This window comes from Clarias gariepinus, chromosome 4, assembly GCF_024256425.1.
Source record: "Clarias gariepinus isolate MV-2021 ecotype Netherlands chromosome 4, CGAR_prim_01v2, whole genome shotgun sequence".
Taxonomy (NCBI): domain Eukaryota; kingdom Metazoa; phylum Chordata; class Actinopteri; order Siluriformes; family Clariidae; genus Clarias; species Clarias gariepinus.
In genome coordinates this window covers 17152772-17180537 of record NC_071103.1, presented here as the reverse complement: position 1 = coordinate 17180537, position 27766 = coordinate 17152772, and the positions used below count along the sequence as shown (strand labels likewise).

General features: G+C 38.0%; 1 protein-coding gene across 3 annotated transcripts in view; it reads right to left on the bottom strand.

Moving 5' to 3' along the window:
* The window catches only part of LOC128520465 (DENN domain-containing protein 4B-like), a 38648-nt gene extending 16112 nt beyond the window's left edge, over positions 1-22536 (bottom strand). For 2 of the 3 annotated variants that reach the window (XM_053494714.1, XM_053494716.1), the window contains exons 1-7: positions 22178-22536; positions 3991-4305; positions 2325-2577; positions 1979-2048; positions 1529-1698; positions 1091-1332; positions 727-793 (exon numbers count right to left, since the gene is read on the bottom strand). In XM_053494714.1, the coding sequence (XP_053350689.1) occupies positions 727-793; positions 1091-1332; positions 1529-1698; positions 1979-2048; positions 2325-2577; positions 3991-4286 (1098 nt within the window). In that variant the 5' untranslated portion in view covers positions 4287-4305; positions 22178-22536. Of the gene's footprint in view, positions 1-726; positions 794-1090; positions 1333-1528; positions 1699-1978; positions 2049-2324; positions 2578-3990; positions 4306-16379; positions 16439-22177 lie in introns of all 3 variants that reach the window. The other variant, XM_053494715.1, reaches the window with a different exon arrangement.
* Between the last annotated feature and the right edge of the window lie 5230 nt (positions 22537-27766).

Sequence of the window (27766 nt, the reverse complement as noted above, 5' to 3'; positions counted from 1 at the left end):
AGGTAACTGTAACTAAAACTGTTCAGGTACAGGGACTGAACTGACAACGAGAGACAAAAACTTGCTAAAACCGAGAGGCAAAAAGTCCTTCAGGGATCCCGGAGAACAATTTCTCAAGACTGCATTAAAATACAAGAAAGTCTGACTCTTTGGAAACAAAATATGAAGAAATGAGGGATGGCTCAAGACAGTATTGCACAGTAATGTATAGTTGAAACATGGCTACATTACACCATTGGTACTTCATGAACAGGACACCATCTTCCCCATGCTAAAAATTATTCCCGGCTAACCAATTTGAGAATAAATCACTTCATGTAAACTAAATGCATATACAGTGGATAAATGATTCTGATTGTATGAGGATTTTGTTTTGCTGGGATCAAAAATAATTAAGCTAATTTTCTATTAATTATACTGAACCATCACAGAACCCTCTTTTACCCTGTAACTCGACTGTGCAGTCTTTAAGGAGTGATACCATCAAACTCCTGTGGAAGTAATGAGGTAGTTAGTCATATATGCACACTCAACTGCAAAAACAAAGGAAAAATACCAAAAGCCCTAACAGTCCTATCAATTTTTTTTGTGTATACTGTAATCTGAAACACAATAACCTGTAGCTCTGAGCAAAAGGTTGCAAGTACAGTACAGTAAATTGACATTATATCATGAAATTGTGTATGTGTACCAGTCATAGCTGTACCATAAGCCTTCCAGTCTTACCTGTACGAGAATGCGTGGTCGCTGTGGTGAAGGAAAGGGCACGTTGTGCATGAAACTGGAGATATGCCTGTAAAGAGACCATTGCCCGCTTTAATTAGAGCATTGCTGGACATAAACCACAAAAATGAAAACACGTCAATAATCCTGTATCCCTATTATATAACTACTGCATGACATATGCAGAAAATGGCTTGTAATTTTATACAACATGCTTACATTATTAAAAATTGAAAGTCTATTTGCAGGACCTAAAATATCACTGGAGCAGTCTTGGCCATAAACAGGGTGAGAAACCTCCTAAGCTACAATCAAAGCACACAAACACACACCAAAAAAAAACATTAACACAAACTGTTACACTCACTTCTCAATGGGCAGCACATGGGGTCCAGAGATGGAGTAGCGATAGATGAAAGTAAGAAACTTCTGAAAGACGGTGAAAAATGGCCAATGGGAGAGCACACAGATACTCTTCTTCACCTGCACCGTACGGTTGGTAATGGGTCGTCGATCCACAACACTGACCAGCCCAAGCCGCACTTGCTGCCTTTCAGACAGAGCCTCCCGTGGGTAAGCCTCGTAGAACTGGATAGCAGCGCCATATACCTAACAGAGAGAAAACAGACAGCGAATCGGGCCAGGTGAGAGAAAATAAATTTAGATTTATCAGAAGAACAAATAATCTTGGTAAAATTGAGTTAAAACAATATTAGCCAAAAATATAGTGAATAAAATAGGATATTGCAATAAATAGGTAGGGAAAGATGTGAGGGAACCTCCGGGCAGAGGGAGAGCAGCTTACCTTATCTCCAGACGCAGTGGTAAAGACAAACGTAGAGAAAACAGGGAGCTGGTACTTGGTATTGAGTGGCCAGCTCTCGACAGTGACCCCCATGGGCAGACAGAAGACAGGAACGGAGTCTGGCAATGCAAACGACTCAAGATCCTCCTCAGGGTAGCGGCTAATCAGCCCTGAAAATCACACGCACACACAATCTCTCAATATAGCGTTTACAGGGAACCAGATCCTGCTGTCAAAAGCCACCAAACAGAGGTCAACTAACCAAAGGGAGAAATCCACAGAGATATCTATTCCTGAGAAGGGCTTTAATACAGTCTTGCTTCCTTCTTCTACACTTCCCTCTACCTGCAGCTGACCTCAAACCCTAGAGCCTGCATGTGACTTTGTAAAATTCATAACCACATGGGACAGACCAAAAAAAAACAAAAAAAAACAAACACTTTCACTCACCTGCCTCATACACTAGGGCGTTGGCTTTTGCTACAGCCCGCTTATAGCACAGGTACAGCGCTGGGCCCCACTGTGTAACATACAAAAACAAACACATGAGCAAAACAATCACACGCACAGAGTTGACTGTTTTTCAAAAACAGCAATTCAAATAATGTTCAAAAACAGGAAAGCCAAAACCACAGAAGACAAAAATATAGAAAAAAACGTTGTTGGGAGGAATGAGGGGAAAAAAAGAAAGAAAAAAAAGAAAGAAAATATTGTAGAAGCACTGCACAAAGTCTGTGCTGAAAAAATACAATACAAATGGGAAAGAGTACAGCAAAAGACAAATCAGAAGCTGTACCATGCCAGTGTTTAGGTTCTTGTCCACTTTGCAGAAAGTGTGTGGTGCCACTTCTCCCTTGCTGGGCATGAGTAATGAGATATCAGTCACTCCCAGTGTGTTCAGGGCCTGAGAGTCGGGGGCACGCCTGTACATGAGAAACGTCTTATGCGTGGCGGGGCCTCCTGAGCTCAGACTGGCACAACGGCTGTACGGTGTAGTCTCGATCACATGCCAACCCTGTTTCACTGTCTCTTTTCCTTCATACAGCACTCTAAAAAAGACATGAAAAAAATTACAGTACTAGAAATTGTGTATATATATATATATATATATATATATATATATATATATATGTGTGTGTGTGTGTGTGTGTGTATATCTACTAATATTTTAGCCATTTTGTCTCTGTTGTTAATGTGTTGAAAGCCCAAAAAATAGGCAAGGATTTAAGTGCCTTTGATTTAAGTGACTCCAATAGAAGAGTGTTAAAACACACATTGCGTCAGAGTTTATTGTGTATGGGACTGAGTAGCCACAGACCAGACAGGGTGCCCATGCTGACCCGAGTTTACCACCAAAACCAGGTGAGCATCAATGAGCAATAAGAAAAGGTGGGCTTGTCTGATGAATCATGTTTTTTTTTTTTTTTTTTCTGTTTTTCTCCCCAATTTAGTTGTGTCCAACTCCTCCCCGTCACTAGGGGGCTCCCACAATAAGCTACTGCTACCACTCAGTCGGAAGGGCCGAAGACTTTGACGTGTTTCCTCCCAACTACGTGAAACCAGCTAACCGCATCTTTTCGAACAGCTCGCTCACACACCGTTGGAGGCAGAATCATAAGCTGTACAATGCCAGTGTTTAGGTTCTTGTCCACTTTGCAGAAAGTGTGTGGTGCCACTTCTCCCTTGCTGGGCATGAGTAATGAGATATCAGTCACTCCCAGTGTGTTCAGGGCCTGAGAGTCGGGGGCACGTCTGTACATGAGAAACGTCTTATACGTGGCGGGGCCTCCTAAGCACAGACTGGCAAAGACGCGGAAGACTTTCACGCGTTTCCTCCGAACCACGTGACGCCAGCCGACCGCATCTTTCCGAACAGCTTGCTCACACCGTTGGAGGCAGTGTAACACACTTGGAGGATAGCGCTATACGCTCCTTCCGCTTGCGTGAGCTCACAGACACCCCTTATTGGCTGTAGAGCCGTGATTATCCATCCCCTCTGAAAAAGCTCGGCCAATCAGCTCTCTCTAGACCTCTGGCTGCAAGAGGTTACAGCATCACCCGGGGATCGAACTCGATTGTTGCTGATCAAGTACACCCCTTCATGGAAATGGTATTCTCTAATGCCAGTGGCTACTTTAAGCAGAATACTGTATATATACTATATCAGTATATAGTTCTTTAAAAAAATTGAAGAAATTATGCAAGTTCACAATCACACAAAGACAGTGTCCCTAAGCATTAATCATATGATCCTAAGTGGCCTAAACATTTGCTCACTGGTATATCATCAGCAAATGAATTGAGAGAGTATATGCTAGTCTACAGTTACTTGCACACTGAGGATATATGATGTTATTAGATGGATTAAGAAGGTTGATTTGTTCGCTTTAAATTTTGTGGCTCTTTTTTAGCAGAGAGAGACTATTGTGAGAATGTAATGAGTGTGTGAAGGCTTTTCCTACCCAAGCTCCACAATGGGTGGCTTGTCATGGCTGCGTCGGTAGCAGAGGAACATGTGTGGGTTGTTGATGAGGCCTGCGCTGAGCTCAGCTGGGTGGCCCCCCAACGTCTTCTCGATGCATGTGAAGCCCTCGGGCACCTCTTCTCCGAGGCCACGGGCGATCACAGTAAGGTCGCTGATGGGCTCCATCCCACGGCCACCTCTCTGCTGACATTCCTCGTCTGGCGGAGCCGAGTCGCCCGCGAGCCCCGCCACCACAAAATAATCCACCAACTGAGGACATTTCTCCTCAGTCATGCCGCCTATCTACCCACCACTAAAAACAAGAGGGGAAAAAGGAAAGAGAGAGGGTTAGGAACGATGTAATCCCTGTTTAAACATGCAATTTTATGTATGAGTTTAATGGAAGTTAATTAACAGCAACAGATGACTTAAAATATGTTTTAAAACTTTTGATCTAAAACTGATTTAAAACAGGTGTATCTTGAAACAACAGGAAACATAAAAAAAAATTATAAAGAAAAAAAAGAGTAGATACTGGATTGATTTAGTGACTTGGCAAAATTCTTTTTCATCTGAATCACATTAAGGGATGTGGTTAGTGGACTTCCCAAAAACAAACAGACATAACAGAGAGAAGATTCAGGTGTAAAACAACCTTGCATCTATCGTCATGTAAATGTAACAGTGCTAAAAGGTTAATTCCAACAAATTCATTATGATGTTACGTTTTATATATAATTATGGGGAACTCATAGCAAATGAGGATGTGTGTACCCATATCAATTACTGTGGACCGGTTACATTAGAAGTCGCATAATTCATTCAAGTGTCATGTTATCGTGATATAGACATCTCTTTTTGAACAGATAGAGAGTGTGTTGTGAAAATGCTTTTTATTAAAAGGGACTAGAAAACTGGTTAGGGTTCAGGAAAATATAGTAATCCTTAAAACTTAAAAATTCTAAATAATCCATCTCTGCCTGTCTGCATAATTGTGAGACTAGCCAGGAGGTTTACCTTTAAACAGGACAATGATGTAAACACACTGCAAATGCATAAAAAGTAATCTGATTGAAAATCTGTGGCAAAGCCTATAACAACACATTTGCCACAAATGCCACATTTCAACTTTAACAACAGTACTTGAGCAAATGTGGGCAAACATATCAGAATCCTGATGTGCAAAGCCAATCGATAAAAATCCTAAAAGATGTACACCTGTAACTCTAGTCAATAAGGGTTTCAATAAGGGTGTTGAACAAGAAGGTAAATACTTATGCAACCAAATGTACCTTGTACTATAAAATACAGGACATATTGTTTCGATCATATGCTAAATACCCACAATAAGCCCACCACCATTTCAGGTTATAACACTACAAACTGTAGAGAAGTCTAAAGAGTATATGAGTTAGGGCTGGGCAATTGATCGAAATTAACATTTAAAACCTCCAAATGCTGCAATCTTGCCTGTGTCAATTATTTTTATTTAGATTTTTTTATTTTAATATCTTGTTTTTTTTTTATTTCATCAAGACTATTCTTATTTTGTGTGTTCATGTACTATCCTCTTAAAAACATGACTCCGCCCCATTCAGCTTTATTAGTTGTAAATATTTATTGTACAAACCTTGACAGTGAATTAGATTAGATTCAACTTTATTGTCACAGCACATGTAGGTACAAGGCAACGAAATACAGTGCATAGTGCATAAAACAAAAAACTAATATTAACAATAATAATCATTCATTAAACATAATTCAGGTAAAATGTTCAGGTAATCCTAATACTGCCTTGAGATCCCATCGCCCAACACTATGATAAGTACTTGTGCATTACACTGTACATTCTCACACGATGGGAGTCATTAACCACTCGAATAATTGATCATCATCAGATTCCATAAACCAACCATCAATAGATTAAAAATTAAAAATTATACTGCATACAATCAAGGCCAAATTGTACAACCCTCACTCCATGCAAAAATATTTATTCTAACGTTCAGCTGAGACTTATATAAAGCGTCTGCAGTTAACTGAGCTCAATGGAGTTGGAGTAGGTATGTTTCAAAGTATTTATACAAATTTACCTCTTTTCTTTCTCACTTTGCCATTCAGCCAGTTGCGGTTAGCTATAAGTAACCGTGTTGTGAGTATATACAGTTATCAAAATCATATGCATGCATGTTACACAGCCATTACCTAGTAGACAAAAACATAAAACATAACATTTAAACTATGAACAGCCATCTTTTCTTGTAATCTATAGCTTGAAATGCCCAGGAAATCAACCAATCATCAATTAGAATCAATGATCGCCAATAGCGCACACCATATAAAAAAAGACCCGTCCTTTTAGAAATTAGAGTCTGTGAAAGAACAGCAAACCTGGAGCAGCTTGCTCAAGGACCCTCAGCTAACTTAATGGTCCTAGGATGTAAATAAAAAAACTTTTTCATCAGTTGCCCAGAGCCTTTATGCATGCTACAGCAGTGCATCATAATGACTGCTCTATTACAGCACCACACGCCTCAGGTGCACTTTAAAATGCTGCAGCTCCCATAAAATAAAAATAATGTGCCTAAAAAATAGTGTTACAGTTACCAGTATTTCAGTGAAAACCAAGTTACATAATTTGCTTTCAGCACGTCTGGCTCATGGACTCACATAATTTTTTTTAATCCTTGTTCCAGTGTCTTTCTGACAGATGGCTGCCGGATGGCCTAAAGTTCACCCTGCACTCTTCCTCCATTCCATCCAAATATCCTGTTATGTATCAACATAGCCTTTCTTTGCCATCCATTTTCTATCATTTACACAGAAGCACTTGGTTGTTAGGACTTACCAGCACAAAGGCACTGATCTGTGAATATACGTGTAGCTCAAGCTACTGTACATCAATAAAGTTTTGTTCACTGAGCTATGCCGAAAGACAAAGGAGCACTTTCACATAATTTACCACAAAGTTAGACATGCAAGGCTTAAATCACACAGGAAATGAATATGTGAACCTGTTTCCTTGTGACACGTACGCTGTTTAAAATGTACGCGCGCCCACACGCACACAGACACACACACACACAGATGTATGATTTCTAAGATACTAACACAGCACAAGATAATATCGATTAGATTAAATCTCATAAAAGAATTAGCTAAAGATAGAACACAGTGTGTGTGTGTGATGTGCTGTTACTATTGTGAGAATTGTACACGTGAGTAATGATAGAGAAACAACGTGGCTGTGGAGACACACCTGTTGTGGCTTGGAAATTACAGAGACTTAGCATCAGTCAAGCAAACATCCTCTTTCCTATGTTCTGAATAAATCCGTTTAAAAATTGGTCAAGGTGTCACGTCCTAAGCCTAACGCAGTAGGTGGAGGTAAAGCTGGCTGTTTACCTCAGAAAAGGTTACAGAAGTGGGTACAGGTGTCATGTGGCTGCTACTTCCTGTTAAACAGAACAGAAGGAGGCCAGAGACAGAGAATGCATGAACCAGAAGTCTAAGCTGTTTAACACAATTTGGATACTACGTATGAAATGTAACTGATGACTGGCACGCTAAATTATGGCTAAACATTCCAGATCATAACAATAATAAGAAAAAAATAAAATGTAAAACGTAAAAAGTAAAATGCTGAGAGGATTTACACCCGGGATCTGCCTCATGCTTTTTTCTGCCTGTAGTGGCCACAATGAAAGTTTTTGCTTCTATTTCCGTTGCTATGTAAACTTCATGGGAAAGTATGCTTAACGTAAAACAACCCCAAGAGATTTCAATCACATGACAGATTTTGGCACACAACACACCACTCGAGATCTCTTTCCGAATAACATACAATTTGTGTCATGCTACTGCATTCAATTCCTCTTCTATGTTTATACTCACCTTAAATCAATCTCAAACCACATTTCTTACCTCTAACCCTGAACTTGTAAAATTCCAGTAACTAGAATAAAATTCATTCTGTACACCGCTCTCTGCTCAACACCTGCTACACTCTGGACAACTTCCCCTCTCATTAGGACAGAATGGTTACTTGGCAACAAGCTGGAGAACCAGAGCAGTCATGCACTAGATGTGTGAAGAAAGCACACGTGTGTGAGATGACATAATTAGAGAACCGCAGTGTGTCACATCGACACACATCAAAAGCAAGTAATGTTCGTGTGAAAAACAGAAACACAGGATGCATAGAAAACAACAAGTGTTTAAAATGCACTCTGTAGGAGCCATAGTTAAGGCTGATGTTAGCTTATATAAGGTACAGTACATGCAAGAAAACACCACACACAGCTAAACACCATTAGAGATACAGGCAGTGTTAGTTATGCACCATCAACACTCTCTCTCCACTTTATTAGGAACACATAGGGGAAACCTCTGAAGGCAGTGTCTAGGTCCAGGCCCAGCAAAGTTATGTGGCAATAGAATTAAGTCAGCTGAAGACGTGAATGTACTAAATGTCCATGATTTTATATATGCTTAATACCATTTGGTGTGAGCTTTGGAGTAAGCTTCTAGAAGCATATGACTGTAAAACCTTTGCTTAAATTAAAGCACTACGTGCAAAATTAAGGATTTTTCCCCCAAAAAATCGGTAGTGTCCATAACCATGTCAAATTCTTGTTGCAATATCTTAACAAATTTGCTTTTTATTTATATTTAATAATTCACATTTTCAGGTTTCTGTCTTTTCATGTGAAATTCTAAATTGGCCAAATTTTATCAGAATAAGAATTAAGATCATTGATTTTAATTTTAAAAAGTTACGGTCACTAAACCTAGGTGAGTCACTTTTTAGCACCAATAATATATTTTGTCTATAAGAGTTTAAACAAAATAAAGAAACTTGATATTAATTAACCTAATAATTTAAAATAGATATTTTTCACAACATATCCATTTAAATTTAGTAATCAACTTTACTAAATCATATACTGTAGATGTTCATCATTAATCTCAACAAGTAATAATCTTCCTAACCTTGATAACCTTAAACCTAAAATAAATACCATTTGGCAGTAATGCGATCAGTGTTTGAGGTTTTGATTTTTAATTGCTGCCAATATGTACTGATGTATGGACACATATATACACTATTTCTGTTGAAGCATTGCCTATTTGCACTAAACAATCTTAAAGGTTTTCTTTTAATTAGCCTTCTGGCTAATGACAGCCAAATCCTCTAGACTCTTTATGAAAATGCATGGGTCACAACCATAGAAAGTACTGAAGGTAAAGATGGAAGTTGGAAAACACCTAATAATTAGGGGTTCGAGTAAACCAATCAATGATTAATTAATCATCGGTTTTACTGCACAGTAGGATGCTTCTTGACCTCATTGTGTTTCCTGAAAATGTGTTTCAATTCCAACACAATTCACTATTTTCACACATACACATGCATGGAAATGCCTAGTATCATGATTATCATAATCAGCAAGTGCCAATTCAATTAAAACTGCAATTGTATTAGTATCACTTTATTATTATACGATTTAGTTTAATAAAGTTTAATGAGTACTTAAATCTAGCCCAATTCTTAAAAAGTTAGTTTTCTTACTTAAAAAACTTAAAAACTAAGTTCAAATACAAGAGTTTAACATTTAACTTGAAATTAAATTAGACAAATGAAAATGTGTAAATAGTTCAGAGTGTACCACCTGTAGGATTACAAAGAAATTTTACCTTCTCAAATGCCTCCAAAACCTTAAAGCTCAACAGTAAGTGCAGGAGTTGTGTGACTAAAAGCATGCAGGCATGTGCGGCTTCTATGGCGTGTAGTATGACTAAGTAGCGCTCGCTTTTGAGACTTGTGTAAGCGTGTGTAATCAGTGGGTTTAAGACTAATTTGCTCATAGGGTTTGAAGTAAAAGGCAGATCTGATGCTTTTAGCACACAATTTTTGATAACGTAATGGCATAAAAATTTGTTTCAGTTGCGCAACTCAGAAGCTTCTGCGCTCTGTACAGAATCGTTTATACCCGAGACTGACCAATCAAACTGAAAACTAGCCAATTCTGGTGGTCTATGTTATATATGTAAAAAAAAAATTATTTTGGAGTTAGTCTGGTGATACGTGAATCACCACACAAAAGAATACTGATTCATAACTGAAGCGATATTTTCCCAATGTTTACCATTGTACACATACACCTTGTCACAGATTTTGTATATCATGCTTGTCATGTTAAGATTTTGGTGGTTTACTTGTATAATTGTTCTTAAAACCAAAGTGCGCCCACATCCGGGAATGGCCTTTTTACCCAAGGAAAGTTGAACAACAGGTCACCTTGAGATATATCGTCTGTCATTTACAGGATGACAGGAAGTAAGCATGTGCAGGTTATCAGGATTAAGTGCACGATAACAGTTCTTCAGCCTTTACCCATGTTTCCACTACACAGGATTTGCTCAGGAGTGCAAATACTACAACATGGCTTGTTTAGGGAAAGTTCAACAATTAAAAACAATTGTCATTTTTCATAATTAATAGGTTGATTTCTTGTGCTTTTTAACCAATCATCAACTATAATCGATGATCATCCCATCAATAACTGAAAGCATACAAATATATGCTGTTTACAAAGTTAACAATTGTTGATGTGGTTTTATTTCATTGTTTTATACTTTTTTACTTATCATTTCTCTTTTCTATCTAATGTTAGCACTTTGAGATTTAATGAATGAAAAGTGTGTTACAAATAAAATGTATTATTATTATAATTATAATTATATGATCAGCTCCCCCCCTTCACACACACACACACACACACACACACACACACACACACACACACACACACACAAACGTGTAGGAAGTTTAAAAGTTATCAAATATGTGAACTCATATTATTCCAAGCATGTACAGTATTTTAAGATGCTCAAACGAGCAAGATGTGTTCTTCTGCTTAAAGCCAAAGGTGTGAGCAGTTGAGACGTGCTAATAAACCTGACACTCATGACAAACCCTACAGTGTTCACACATCCACAGGCTCCAATGCATGCATTCTGCCTTCCTGCTACAAAGAGCTTTGTTTATTGTTCATATGGTTAAACATCCATTATGCATTTTGCATTATACACTGCATTTTGTCTCGTTTTTAGCTACTAATCACATATGGTAAGGAAGTTGGAAAGTTACTGCCAATCATTGTCTGCCTGTTTTTCGTTTACTAAAGGTGTGTGAGTGTGAGATTCTTTGGGTCATCTCATCCTGTGTGCAGACAGAGGAAATAGAGTGGAGTGACAGAGAAACCATTCAGAGAGTGTGTGCATGTTTAAACAGGACAGGACGTGTCAGGAACTATGTGTGTGTGTGAGAGAGAGAGAGAGACGGGGGCTGGGTACGGCCAAGCTGATTTTGAGTGACACCCACATCATCACTGCTGAATCACAAACAATACTAGTCTTTCCCTTACATGCACACAGCAATACTACAATGCTTTAACTGTGCTTCACGATGATCAGTCACTGGTGGAACCCAGCCATCTCTGCATCTTGGGTACGAAAACCATGAGTTATAATCGCTTTCCTTAAGTCACCACTTAACAAACAACACTGCAAACACAGCACATCCAATGTAATCAATCACTGAGCTCTGGCTCATGAGGCAGAAACAGTATAAGATAATAAGACTGAGCATGACACAGCAAAGACTTTGCATGAACACTAGTTTAAAGACACAAGCAAGTAATTGGATACGACCTTTGAAGGACAAAGACTGGCCACGTTAATTAACGCACTGTGTTTGCAGCCTTCATTTACTCATCTTTAATAAATGGGGGAGTGGTAGCTCAAAGGGTTAAGACACTGAGTTACTGATCAGAAGATCGGCGGTTTGATCCCCAGCTGTAAGCCACACTTTAGCCACACGATTTGCCATTTGCCAGATACCCTTAACCAGAGCGACCTGCATTTTTTTTTTCTCTCATCATACATCTAAGCAGTTGAAGGCTAAGGGTCCAACATAATAGATGGTGGTGCTAGGCTATGTGGTTTTACAGTAAAACAGTCTATTATTACTAGTGTTACGGGAATACGGCTGTGGTGGCATGAAAAAGTTGGTGCCTACTTTGACCATAAAGTGATGATTGAACGAGCAGCCACACTTCTTGGGTTGATGATGCTACTCCACACTTAGAGGGATTCAACTTTTGCGACAACTTGGAAAGTACTTATTATGGGTACGGAGAGCTGTTCCTCGACTCGGCTATTATCAAAAACCCTTCCATGTTTTGCCCATGCCAAGCATGCCAACAAAGAGGGGCCTTTTTTCTGTAAGCAGTCCGAAGATGTCTGGCGGAGGAGAGAAAAACACTGTATGAGCAATACAAGCTGCAAAAACACATTTAACAGGTTCAATTTCAAGTGTGTAGTCGAGATATAAAAGACATTAAAAAAGGTTTTCTTATAGCCTTCTGACCGCATTATACCTGCCACATTAGCCGTTTTTAAGAGTATAAAGATGTTACAGGTTACAGATGTTTCTTCATAGCCCACATCTTGGCAGCTTATGTTAAAGTTTGATTAATAATTACTGTTTATTAAATATTCAAAATTATTTCAGGTCACTGTCATTATTTTGTCAACCTATATGCATATCATATTTACCTTTTTATCATATGTACACGGATATAAAAACAGGCAGAGAAGGTTTCAAACTTGCCTGGATACATTAATTTTTCCATACATTTTACCAGCGAATAAATAAATAAATGATTAATAGTGAAAACCATGATGCATACATGCATTACTAGGAACAAGCAAATAGTCAAATGTTATACCTGTTATATTATAAAAGAGACTAAATATATACCAATTTTTTTCACTAATCATTCCAGCCAGCTGTAACTTATAGCTCAGTACCCACTGTTTAACACTTACATGATTACTGAAGCAGGGCAGCCACATCTTTCAAGCTGCTGTGTAACAGGACAGTATAATACATCTATCTTCAGCATACATAAGCTTCCAGTCACTCATGAATGGTTTAATGTCAATGTGACTGAATCCTGGCCATGGATGATTATGACATCACCAGGATTTAAGCCTGTAACCCCTCAATTAGGGCTGCACAATTAATTGAAAATTCTAATTTCATTCATACGCATCTCATTTATAAATGATGGTTTCACTTGTGTGTATTTCCCTGCATTCAGATCATGCTGCATTCTCGTGTTTAATGGGTATATATCAGTTACACTTATTGGTCACACTCACACAGTGTAAAACAAAACACTAATAATTCACCAATCTTCTTCAATCCACTGACTTGTAACAATTAGGCGGAACTACACAGACTAGTCAGTTTACTTGATGGAGCTAGAATAGTTGCCGTTATCTTCGTGCCAAAACCTGAGTGTAAAAATCTGTGTTTTGTGCTCAGATTTCATTTGCGTTGTCCAAGTCATTCACGCGCGTGCTTAGTTTGTACTGCACGCTCATTTTCACTCTCTCCTGTGTGTGATATCACAATGCTGTTAACATTAGCCAATCAGAAGCTGAAAGGGATATGACCTATTTCTGATTGGCTCCTTTCAAAGTCAAACTATAACATTTTTCTTCTGTTGTTGAGCTTAGCAGCTAGTATATACTTTATCATTGCATGCGTTAGTTTATATCGTAATTAAAAGATAAATGTCTTAGGGCCTCCGAGTGGTGCGTTGGTAAAGTGCTCGTCCTATCATCCAGAGATCGCGAGCTAACCTAGAGAGAGCTGACTGGGCAAGCTCTCTCAGAGGGTAGGGATGAGAGGTATTTAGTGCTCCCACATTAATCAGCCAGGAATCAGGAATGACTGTGAGCTCACGCGAGTGGATAGCGCTGTCCTCCAAACGTGTTACGCTGCCCCCAACGGTAAGCGAACAATTCGAAAAGATGTGGTCAGCCGGCGTCCTTTGGTTTGGAGGAAACACGTGATAGTCTTCGGCCCTCCCGACTGAGTGGTAGTAGTAGTCTTAATGTAGGAGCCCCCTAGTGACAGGGAGGAATTGGATACAACCAAATTAAGGAGAAAATCGGGGGGGAAGAAATACTGTATTGATTGTAGCTGTTACACACAGACTCTGAAAGCAGATCGCTCCTCGTCCTCATTTCCTTTGGGATTAATGAAGTATGTATGTATGTATGTGACTATTTATCAAACAAAAGATCATTAAATGCAATACAAAAATTACCCACATGTATCAAACTGAATTAGAAAATTATAAAACACTCTCTTTTTTTATATACACAGGTGTTTTTTTTTTTTTTACTGCTCCCTCAAAATTTTTGCTAATAACTTTCAGTGTGAGCCCATGATCTCATATCTGCATTACAAGCCCTGATTTGTTCAACTATGACTACTCAGTTTCAAAACAAGAGTGATATCCAGTGACTAATTATTAAAATTATTTACTAATGATTACAAGTGTGTAAGAATGATTAGAGTGTAAGTGTGGTGTTGTCTGTGTGTGTTTGGTTGTTTGGCCACATGTCGGTTATGTCAGTCTGTCAAAGCTGACAGAGGAAGAGCAGGGAGTCCAAACATGTCTCTATTTAAAGCCACCTTCAGAAATAAACTACTCAGTCATAGAGGAAACATCAGACAGTGCAGCACACTTTCATAGTTCATAGTATTTACAACTACAGTTTCAGGCCAGATTGCTTAAATCAGGCTTTGCTTGGTGGAAGACATTGAGTATTATTACAGTGATACTTATAAAGCCATGTTCAAATATGTCTGTAGACCAGAAACAATGCAACCTTTAATTTAGGGATTGACTGACAATAATAGTGTTCAATGAAGCAAGCAATTCATATACTTGTTCCATATCTTGTTTAGGGTAATGAGTGGCTTGTGAACCATCATCTATGTCTAGACATATTTTCAAAAATCCCCCCCCAAAAAAAGACAAGACATATAATGGCAAATTTCAGCCACATGCCCGGTGTTCTCGGCATAGGGTCATCGTACACGTGAGTCTGAGCAGAATAAAGCGCTTACTAAACGTGAGTGAGTAATAGATGTATATTTAGCAATAGCTCACTCGATCGCAGAGACTCCTGTAAGTTCAAATAGCATTTTAACAGTATCTCTAATAATCAGTTCTCTCTTACAGATCTCAAAACAAATAATGTGTTTAATATTATGTATTACATAATATTACATAAGGTATATAAATGTTGTATAGTGTGGACACTGCTCCCTCACAGGTTCAATATGATCCTTAATTAAAGTTACTGTGTGTTTGATATGTTCTTTCCATTTGCATGTGGGCGTCCCCCCGACCCATCTCCCAAATACATGTCAGTGTGTGCACGGCTAAACTGAACTGTCCCTAGGTGTGAAGAAAAGTGTGAATGGGTGCCCTGTGATGGAATGATGTGCATTCCTGCCTCCAGCCTCAGACTCACTGGACCGCTACCGGATCCACCACGACCTTGTCCTGCATAAAGTACTTACCAAAGATAAATTATTTAAAAAACTGAGTAATTCATTTATTGATTTGGTTATTTTTTAAAAAGTGATTGGGGCAGGAGGAGTGTGGTCAAGTGTCACCCGGGTTTAAGCCAGCAGGGAGCTTTATTGCTGCTAGTCTACTTATTTGTATTACTGCACTTTCATTGACTAATGTAGTTGGAAAGAGAGAGAGAGAGAGAGAGAGATTGTGAGTAACACACTGTATGAACAAAGTACTGTATGAACTTGAAGGAGCAAAAACCGTGGATCCAGGACAAACCTGTACTTTGTTGAGCTGTTCTGGTTTTGTTAATTTGTTAAAAGTGCACTAGATTGAAGAACAACAATCAAGAGCGTGGCTAAAATTCCATCCTCGACAATATCACACATTGGGTGACTTTTGTGACTTTAACCTTGGCATAGTTGTTGGTACCAGATGGGTATGTAAGCACCTGCTGAATTTTACACACAAAGGTCTCTGGAGCTTATACAGAATGATAAGGAGAAAAACAGAATGGGTGAAAATGTCATGTTGGAATTGTAATTGCACTCTTTACAATTCAGCATTTTAACAAATCTTTAAACAGCAAAAGGATTAAACTTTTAAATCAGACCAAAAATCTAAGGCTAAAATAAACACAGTGTTTCCCCCAACTGAACAGCTGGAAACAGACCAGGCGATATTTTTTTTCAACCCTAATCCTCAATAGGGTTTAGCTTGGACATGAACTGAGGCACTTGACCTGTCTCTACATAAATTGATGCACTGTACTGCTTCCAAATGATTGTCTGATTATATAACTGCATGAATGAGAGGGTGAATACAGTCAGTGTTCCTAATAAAGTGAACAGTAAGTGTAGATTTAAATATAGGTGGCGCAGACACAGGGTTGTAACTTCTAAATCTGTGCAAAAAAAAAACCCTAACAACATACCCAAGTACTTTCGGTTTCCACAGAAACAGGAACGACGGATCTGCATGTGAACGATGAATCTGTCAGAATTTAGAGCAAACATGAACAAGACAAAAAGTTTACATAATTACTACAAACCTGTGTAATGCAGGTATGACTACTGTCCTTAGGTAATGCACTGTTACTTTTATATAAAAAAGTGGTTCAGCTTGTTTCTGGTCTGGCAAGGATGTTATACAAATTCAAGTGAGAACAGGTGAAAGCTCAGTACAACTGCGTCCTAAAAGCCATGTTTATAAACAGCGACTTGCAAACACATTATACATGAAATTCCATTTTCAACAAGGGACAACTACGGTGACCGAGAAGTGAAAAAAAAATTAACATAAAATTAATCATAAATATTCATAATATGCAGAAATAACAAGTTTAAATCCAATAACGTAACGAAACCGAAACCATAACAATAAATAATAAAAAAAAAATAACTAAAAAGAAAAAAAAAAAATCTGAAAACACAACGACACAACCAGAAAGAAAATATGACAAAACACAATGACAATTCAGTAAAACCTAAAAAGATAGGTAAAGTTTGCGAATTGAATTATTATCGCTGATTTGAAGAGACCTCAATCATTAACAATATACAAAAAGTACTGCAGCCGCACGGTATTTAAATAAAACTTTCTGCATATTTTGAGTGACAGATCATCTAAACAGTGGCAGAAATCAACAAACTGAAAAAGGTAGGTGTGGCTTGCGAATGAAATTCTTACCACAAGACATTTGCCACTAAAGATTAGCAATAAGAATTTTATGCTTTTATTTTGTTTTCAGTTTTGTTATTTTGGTTTTGTTATTTAGTTTTTGGTTTTGTTATTTTGTTTTGCACTTCTCGGCCACCGTAGACAACAAAGTGAACCTACTCTTACACACAATGGATACCCAGTGAGAAACAGAACACACCCGTGGTTATCACTTGAAGACAGGCACTAAATAAGGGCGCTTCATAATACTACTTTACATTTATCATGTCTTTTTTTATACAAGAAAATTACCAAAGGTGTAACCTTTAAGGCTTGCATTATTAAATACTATGTAATGTCATTTTCCATCATACCTTCCACATGTCATTAAACCTTTATATGCATACAGCAATAACCAAATAAATTCTACTAGTCTGAAATCTTAAATAATAAAATAATAAAATAAAAATAATAATTATAAAATATAATTCATTCATGTAAAAAAAATAATGATAATGACCAATTACAAATAAAATGATATTCGTACAATGTAATCAAACCAGCTGGTATTTTAGGTAGAGGGTGGGGTATGCTCTGGACCAGGTGCCAATCTATTGGAGGGCACGTGCACACACAATATGTCAAATTTGGGAATTCCAATTAACATAATCCCCATGTCTGTGGACTGTGGGAGGAAACCGGAGTACCCAGAGGGAACCCACCAAGCACGGGGAGAACATGCAAACTCCATGCACACACACACACCAGAGGACGGATTAGAAACCTCTACCCTGAAGGTGCGAGGCCACAGTGCTAATCACGACGCCACTGTGCCAACTCTAATGTAATTGATAACTGCAAAGGAAAATAATACAAAAAGTAATAATAATAATAATAATTATAAAATATTATACTAAAACATAGTAATTCTAAAACAAACAGTATAAGATAAAAATCAGTATTAAAATCCTCAAGTTTTTAGAATTGGTAGTGAAAAAGAAATTGTGCCATATTCAACTTTAGGTGATAACACCACTTCAGTCATTATATTACTTACTTCCTAACACTGTATTTTAAAGTTGCTTCGTTCTTAGATTAAGTACTGGCTAATGCAGGTGGATCAATCAATCACAACTAAATGATACCACTACTCCAGAGAACCTCAGCTGGCATTGATGAAGCAGAAAGGACTAAGTGTACAAAAAGGAAGTGAGAGAAAGCGAGAGGATGATAGAAAAAAAATCTGTGAGTTTATTTTAAGTCATCTTCAGGATTGATTTAGAGCTAAGCTAGAATGTTTTCTTATGATGACACATTTTAGTGCACATCATCTCAATTCACAGAAGTGTAGCCTGTAAAACTACAGCTACACACAAGTTATAACCTGTCACAACTAGTGCCTGCACACTACACTACTTTCATAACAAAAGCTCTTCATCTACAAAACGACGCCCCTGCATTTTCTGTGCTTGTCCGCATGGGCGTCCTCTAAGTTTTACAGCTTCTCCACACTTCCTGATTTATTATTTTTTTTAAGAAAAACACAGTAGTTTTAGTTGAACTGGCTGAGATAAATGAACGAGTCGTGTATAGCAGCGGCATGTCCAGTGTTCTCAGGATCCTTTCTGTATCCATACAACCCTGACCAGGATAAAGCGCGAGCGATCACGTCACCCCACTGCTTACCTTTAACCTCTTTGTGTTGAGTTCCCCATTCACAGCCTTATGGCTAAATGTGCCTTCGTGTGTTATTTCCCCTAGCACTCGTTTTTAGATCTATCTAAGCACTTTCAAAAGTCCAGTTCCTCAAAAGCTCAGCAGCCGAGTAATACACGACTTTTCCTCAGTAATGAGGGCGCAGCTGAAACTTCCCTGAATCTGAGTGAGGTAAGCCAAAGAGACGAAGGATTTGTTCTTTTGGATTTTATTCCATTTGTTACGCAAATGAGGGGACGCAATAAACAAATCCAGCTGCATAATTTAGTTTCCCTTCTACACTTAGATTAATACACAAACATTTATCTCAATATGTGGAATACTGGATGGGGAGAAAAAAAGTATAAAGAAAGTAAAAAGAACTAATAGCATGAACCCCCCTCCCCCCGGGGGAAACTGGGTGTGCTTTCTCACTCTCTATTTCCTCACCCAGCCCTAGCAACAACAAATCACTGGAATCATATTATAATGATAACAGGCAATTACTTATTTTCTATTCAAAAGCATGCAAACTTTTGATCTATGATCAAAGTGTGACGATGCTTGTTATACTTACAAAAAGTATATTAAACTCCAAATATTTCTTCAGTTACGGTTTATTTTAGTCAGGGTCACGGAGGATAGGCGATATACATTGCCCCAGGTGTAAAAGAGTGTGTGAACATTTGTATGCACGTGATGCCAGGACCTCACAAGGCATCATGTGCATACATGCGTTCACAAGCTCTTTTACACCCAGGGGCAATTTACCATAGCTGTTCCACCTGAGGAAACTAGAGAACCCGGGGAGAATGCAGGAAACTCCGGACAGCCCTTAACCCAAGCTCAGGATTACACAAAGGCAGCAGCTATAAAATACTTTAATATTGAACTGAAATTCATGAAGCAAATGATACAATAAATGGATTTAAAGACACAATCTGTGAATAAGCATTGACTTATACATGCAAAGACCTGTATAATACATGCAGCATTTCAAAACAGTGCTAGTAATTAAAAAAAAATCTAATTATAGCCTGTTTATCATGTGAATGTGAGACATCACGCTGTTTGTGTTATAACGATTTAACTAGTGAAAGCAGAGAACAATCCTTATAGTACACCATGCTATAAATAAGAGTCACTCTGCCAATCCACTGCTAAAAGAATCATTTCACAGGAAACACTGCTGATGTTTTACCCCTTTCTTTAAATTGAACTATAAATCTGTTGATGGTAAAAGGGGTGATTTCAAGTTTGTGTCAGGAAAAGTCCAAACTCAGCCTGAACAACAATCTGGCTCCATTTAAAAATTATTTCAATAATTACAAAAATGACTCGGATCCTTCACTCGCAGACAAGCTCTAAAACTACACTTAAAGATGATGTTTCAACCTGAAAAAATTTTAAAAATAATTGCAACAGATTTTGGTGCGCTCATCATAAAACTTTGGTTGTCTATTTATTTGTGCATGTCTGTTTAGTTGCAACGCTAAAACATTAAGCGGTGTGAATAAAATATATTTTTGATTGATAAAAAAAAGCGATGGCATTTAAAAGATAGATATGGGAGGAAAAATCGATTAACTTATGTTTCGCAATTATTTTCTCTTTAAATATCTACATTTTTGAAACTTAAACTCTCGCAATGCTTTTGGGCACACTGGCTGGAAAGTAATAAATAATTTATTTCATTTAGAATAGACAAGCACAGGTCGATCAGGCTGTTTTTGAGGTTTGATCAGCCATGTCCGATCAGTCTTGGAGTTTAATGATTCCGTGCTGGGTGCACGAGCTTTCTAATGTTACAACACAGAAAGGCATTTTTATAGACTTACATTATTAAAAATTTTGTGTGTTAAAAAGCCTCCGACTGGCCGTTTCCTCCAAACTCTGAAAGGTGGTAAAACAGTGCCGTTTCTTTACCATTTTGACATCCCGTGTAGTTGGAATGAATTATTTGCCAAGTTTGTTTAGAAATATGATACGATACGATAGTACTCAGTAGAAATCTAGCTCTTTTATTCTAATTTAATTTTGAATTTTAAATTAAATGTTAAACTCTTACATTTAAAGCAATATTGTATTGTATATATTATATTGTATTATTAAAATGCTGCCCTTAATACTAATAAGGAACAGGATATATATTTAATTACTCATATTCGATTCGATTTGTGAAGCTGTTAAATAAAGGCGTAAACGTGAAACTTTCAAGTTATTATTCAACTTTTTTTTTTAGGTTCAAGGTCTTAAAATTGTAATAAAATAAAAATATATATATATTCCTAAAATATTTATAAAAGCATCTTACTTAATCACAATACAAATCGAATTGGCACCTAGGTATCGTGATAATATTGTTTCGGGTGGTCACTGGCGATACCCATTTCTAATATTTTTGCAATTGAGGTGCTTAAAGTTTGCTGTTCCGCTATAATCTTATACATAGTGAGCTCTAAACTATTCACTCTCAATATACAGTATATAAAATATAGCTATATATATTTTGTCACTATACAGACAATTTACTGACCTTATACTTACCTTACCTGCACCTATATCTTTATATACATAGCACCAATAATCCATCGCTGTTGGGTTTTGTGTGTGTGTATGCTATTAAGCAGGATGTGTGTGAATGTATGTATTTATTTAACACAAAGCAAATAATTCTGCATGTTAGGAGCTAATTATTTGCTAAGCTTGTTTTAACACAAATCTGAAAAAGAAATTCATATAAAATCTGGATTTTTTTTTTTTAATCGTGATGTTTTTTCAGAATCGCAATACAGATTAAATCAGCATTTAGGTATCGTGATAATATTGTACCGGGTGACCCCAGGTGACTCCCATCTCTATTTTTAAGAAAGGGCGGAGTTAAGCACGTGACCAAGGTGACCGGTATAAAACCGTTAAGTACCAGGGTTCAATAGTTATCTTCAAACAAAAGCATTGCGAGAAACAAGAGAAGCTTACAGAGAGAGAGAGAGAGAGCGAGAGAGAGACGCTGTTCTCATGAACACTCGCTCACGTTTGACAGAATTGATGTGAAAGCTCGGACTTCCCCGTGCATTAACACTAGCTAAGGGAAATATTAGCAAACACCGGTGAGTCCGTTAAACTGTCAACAGCCAGCGCACAGCGGCTTTAACGTTCAAACAACAAACATGTTTGTGCCTTGTTTTGTCCAACACTGATAAATAACAATGTAGACACAGGTCATATCTCTCATTCTGCACCAGCACTGCTACTCCCCCCCCCCCCCCCCCCCTCACACACACACACACACACACGCGCGCGCGCGCAGCTGTGCGCTCTTAACACAGGCTGAGGGCTTAGGACATTACATTAGAATTCTCCGCCGCAGTCACTTACCGCTGGACCTGTGCAGGGAACGGACACAGCGCGGGGTGAACTGACATCTCCCGGGAGCGAGCTTTAGGTCATCCTGAAGCCAGGCTCGTGCACTCGGCCGCTCCTGAACACCGAGCAACAACACACACAAACACTGAGATCCGCTCTGCGAGGAGGACGAGCAGGCAGCGCGCTCACCGATACACACTCTCACTTATTTCCGCACAGCCAAAAACAACAAAAAGAGCAACAGGGGTTTCCGTGATGACGCTACGCGACCGCAGAGTTAGCACAGCCCCTTTGGTGTCCAGACATCGCAAAGTTAAAAAAGCACAATACATATGTATTAAAAGGCAAATACGACAGAGCGCTGCTTTTTTCCAGCCGTAGGAGGCGCTGCCGAAACGCCACAGCGCTACCTACAGTCCAGGAGTAGAAGCAGTTTTCGAACAAACCCTGCATAACATCACAACAGGCAGAGATAAATAGATAAATAAACAAATACATTGACAAATATTCACAATAATTATTCTTACACACATATACACAAACTGTATGTACATATATGTGCGTGTGTGTGTGTGTACACAAAACCATGAGGGGCGGACCAAAAAAACACCACCACCACATCAATTTGTGTTATTTCCCAGTGCCCAAATGAGGCAATTATTGTTTTCCTTCTAACATGACCCCATGAAGTTTTTTAAATGGCTTCTTGTCATTTTTATTTTAGGGTCGGCGACCAGTGTTTTTGGGTGCAGAAAAGAACACACAAGCCTTTTACTCAGAAACTGAAGATACACAAATGTTGTTCATTTACAGTGAAAATGTTTCAACAACTACCCCCAAATTTATGTACTGTATTACAATCATTTCACATGAGATGTTTTTTTTTCTCAAAGAGGACAATCTGCAACTATTTAGAGAATCTATCATCTATCATTTTTTATTTATTTTTTAGCAACCCAAATGACTGCGCACAGAAGTAATTCTAGAGTCCGTAGGCAAAAATTTGGAGGGGAGCCTCAGCATTCATCACAATAAGTATCTTAAAATAATAAATAAGTTTGTCAGCATTCGAGGCCCCCGTACTGGCCCTCCTTCTGCTGCAGACTAGTATACACTCACTCATTGTCTATACCGCGTCATCTTGTATACAGGGTCGCACGGGGAGCATCTCCCGGGAGACTTGGGGCACGTGGGGTATACCCTAGCCATCACAGGGCACACACACACACACACTCTTTTACACAGTACGGGCAATTTGAGGAACACCAATTAGCAAGTGTGTAGAAGTGCAGTTCTATAAATAACACCAGATGTGTTGACAGAAGTTCAACATGTTTTGCATGTTTATGGAGATGAAATTGTATGACTTAGATTTGTTGAAAATAAAAGTAACTTTTGGATGTGCCTCAGGTATGGTAAGTGGTATGGTAAATCCTGTAGTGTGTGATTTCACCAGAGCTGAAATAAAGATGCTCGGTGGAGGGAGTAGCGCAGTCAGTGTATAAGATGTAAGAAAACATCTCAAACTAAATGATTTCAAAAGACCTTCTTACACATTTAATTAAATTCTTTATTTTTTTGTAAAATATTAAGGATACAGTCTTAAAAATATTCCATTAGAAGCACCTATATTTTTATATAATATTTACAACAAATATGGATTCCCTGGTTATCAAAATAACGTAAAGCAAAAGTAACGAATTTCAAAGGCATGACTTACAAAGCATTTTTTATATATATATATTTATATTCCACTTAGATATAAACAGAGACTGGAAACGATCACTTAACTCGAACACAGCGAAACAGTAAACAGAACAAAGAACATCGTATTAATTCTGTCTAAATAAAAAAAAAAAGACAATCACTTGTGTACAGCTCTGAACCGCTGTTCAACAGCTCCCCCTGCTGGCAAAAAACAGCACTGCACCTTACTTAGCGTGCAGTGCCTGTAATACACAGAGAACATGTCCAACGCGAATTTCTGCAGTGCAGTTGAAGTCAAAAGCGTGCATAACCAGCTGACATGCAGTTGTAACATATGAAAATAGTTTTTTTTTTCATCTAAAAAAAAAAAATATTTAACTTCTCATTAAAATAACATCCACATTCAGGATTGAAAACCTTTCCAAACATTGTGTAGAAATGAAGAAAATACTCTGTGTGGACTCTGTAACAAAGCCTTGGTTGCTAAAATGTCTGGTACACTTTTAATCACAGTCTTGGTGTCTCTAAAATCAATTGTTTTAGAAAAAAGCCCTCCGTTTTATTAATCGTACAATTCTGTGAAAACAAAAAAAGCTGTGAAAGCCAGAGGTGACAGAATTAAAACTTCCTGGTATCACAGCAATAGACGATCAATCGTGAGCAGCTCTAATTAATGTTGAAAATGCTGCAAAATCAAAAATAGTCACTGTAGAAGCAACCGGCACTGGTTTTAATGTACATCATACAACCACTTCACGTCTTGTGATAAACTAAAAAGTCTCGTGCAAGTGAGCAGACAAAGATTGTCCTAACATTGATCCTGTAAGACAATGTGGCACAGAGAGAAACTAATCTAATGATCATCAAAAAGGTAAAAGCAAGAAATTTAAGGTATGCCCTTCGAGGAGACATTTGACTTCACGTTTCTCTCCTCAACTACCTGAAGGTTCATAACAAACCTTTTAAACGTCTTTCCCAGACATTACGACGATCACACAACAGCGAAGGTTAAGAGTGCATTACATGACTACCTGAATTTTATCACACGAATGGCCAAACATTTGCGATACGGCAGCTCCACAGGAATGGCTTGAAATCTTAACTTTGTCTTCAAGTGCAGTCTTTTTTTTTTTTTTTTTTAAATAAATCTAAATTAGTGCAGTAATAAGGCTACTTTACATAAAGACACTGCATATATAGTACAAGACAGCAGGTCCTTTGCTTTGGACCTCAGGAACAAGAGGTGGTGTTAAAAATGAGCTAAAATACAATAGTATTATGCACTTTTACTTTTTAAATATATATCTTTTAATACAAAACTAGGGAATCTGGTGGTGGAGACTTAGGTAAGGTACCTAGATGATGCATTAAACTTTGACTTGCCCAATTTGCTACAAAGCATTTTTTTTTTTAAATCTCATGTTAGAGATCAGTTGAGATGCTGAAATAAAACGTAATACCTACAAAGTTGCCAACCGCAGTTTCAGAATGCAGCTACTAGAAAATCAGATCACACCGTTCCAACTCTATGCCTTCATTTCACAGTGCTTTTGGGTTTATCCTTATTAAGAATCACACTCAACATAAGTTCCATACAAAATGCTGTGCACTTGAAATGAGTGCAAACTATTGGAAATGAAAGTCAGAAAATGCATTTTAGTTGAAGTACCAGAGAGTATGGCTTGAAAGCTCTAGCAATCTAGCACCTTTATGCATTTCTGAACGGACCTGACAGAATCCACTTTGAGTCGTGACATAAGAACAGGTCTCACTAAATAATTATAAAACTCAAACAAAACACGAACTTAAAAGCAGTCTTTTACCTGTACATTCTTAAATCTCAATCTGCTCAATCTCAATCTATGTTTCTAAAAAATATCTTTAAATGGGACTTATTATGCAAAATGAACTTTTTAGTGACTGACTTGGTGGGAACGTGACTTCTAATGTGTCCTCACATACAGTAAGAAGTCACCCTCCTCTGAATTGTTGCTAAGCTCTCCTGTTCTCATATGGGCCATGGCACAGCAGTAGCTTATTTACGACTGAAGCATTAAGGGACAGTTGTCGGGACCTCTGAGGGGGGATGTTAAAACTTAAATTAAATAAGTATATATATGAGAGCTTGAATTTTACAATTCTGTTTCTTTCTGTTTCTCCCCCCTTCCGTCCTATTCACTAAAATTTTTGTACTATCCACCATTTTAACCAATGCATGCATAAAACAAAAACAAAACCTTAACAGAATTTATACACAATTTGAAAGGAATCAGAAATGTATAAAAAGTGCTAGATAAAGAGTTTTATAAGGATTACGAAGAGGTGCAGCAATCATTAGAGTAAAGCAGCCTAAGGATCCCATCAATACAAAGACTCACGGCATCCTAGAAATATCGAAGAATGCAGCAGGAACGGGGTCAAAATGAAAAAGGAGCGTTTATCAAGTTTATACCACTTCCTAGTGACGTCCCCGTTAGGTTCTCAATGTTTCCTCCACGTTGTCACTGATTTCCTATCATACACATGACCATGCACTCACCAGGTCCAATGAGATTAAATCGAGTTACTACAATTTCTAATCAGATCATGCCACGCTCTTACCAGGCGATCATCATTATCATCATCATCAATGCATTCAGTGGGTTGGTATAAATACCACAACTCACACAGTGTGCTTTTCATCACAGGATGAAGTGAGGAACTGGATCCACATCCTGGATTTACATTAAATTCTCTAAACTGTAAAATGGTGGTAAGCACGAGAACAACATAGGAACTTGATGTGGTCTTCTACAACGTGGCATGGACTTAACATGGTCATAGAACAAGCCAAGGTTGATGTGGGAACTCTACTGACTCTTTTTTCTTCAAAAAGTGACACCCCAATGACAATCAGAAAGGCATCCAGTCTTTTCTGTTAGCTCTTTTCTTGTAGTATGTTAACCAAGTCCCTAAAAGCCTTAGTTGTTAGTCATGCTGTTAACTGGTCAATGATATCGTTACTATGCCCATGTCAAATTCCCCGTTTTTTCTTGGACCACATCCACAAAAAGCATGGCAGCTTCATGCCAATGAAGACGATACTACATCAATACTGGCTTCTACTTGTGTTCCTTTTTACAAGTTTTGTGTTCACCCGAATATTTTGCAGGCGTAGCGGGAACGTGGCTCAGTGTGACGTGGGGGCATGGGTGTGGGGGGGTTGCTGCTAAGCTCAAGCGTATTCTTAGAGAAAGTATGGACTTAAATAACTGTTTTGAAGGATGATCAATACAGTAAAAGGAAAGGCTTTCCTGCTTAGGACATTCTGGCATTTGAGACATGCCTATGCTTCGATGTCACATGGCGAACACATAATATATACTTGAGTGCTGTTAATAATGTGCACATAGCAGTGACGGAACAGTAAACACTGCAACTGTACAGTTCCAAAACACAAAATGTTTTTTTTTTTTTAAATATAGTAATGATAAAAAATAATAATAAAGAGACATTAAAAACACAACAACACTGACAGAGAAGGCAAAACCGACTAATAACCACTGGCTTTAACAATAAAAACTGAATCTGCTGAATAACGAAGCTTTGGTGCATTCTATTCAGAAATAGGCTTCTCTTCCTTAATTTAGAGATTTATATTATTATAGGAATACATTTATATACACTTACATCTAAACTTGCTCTGTTCAAAAATAAAATTCATAGTACATACCTATCTGTTACATAAAATATGTAGTCCTTTGAATATGGCCTTGTTTAGGAGTGAGTATGTGCAAAGGCAGGCAGAGGGAGCAGTAAGAGGTGCATATCACAGTGACTGAAGATTGAACTGCATTCTTGAGCTCCAAACACACTCTTACAAAAACACACACACGTTCCACCAGGGACAAGCAA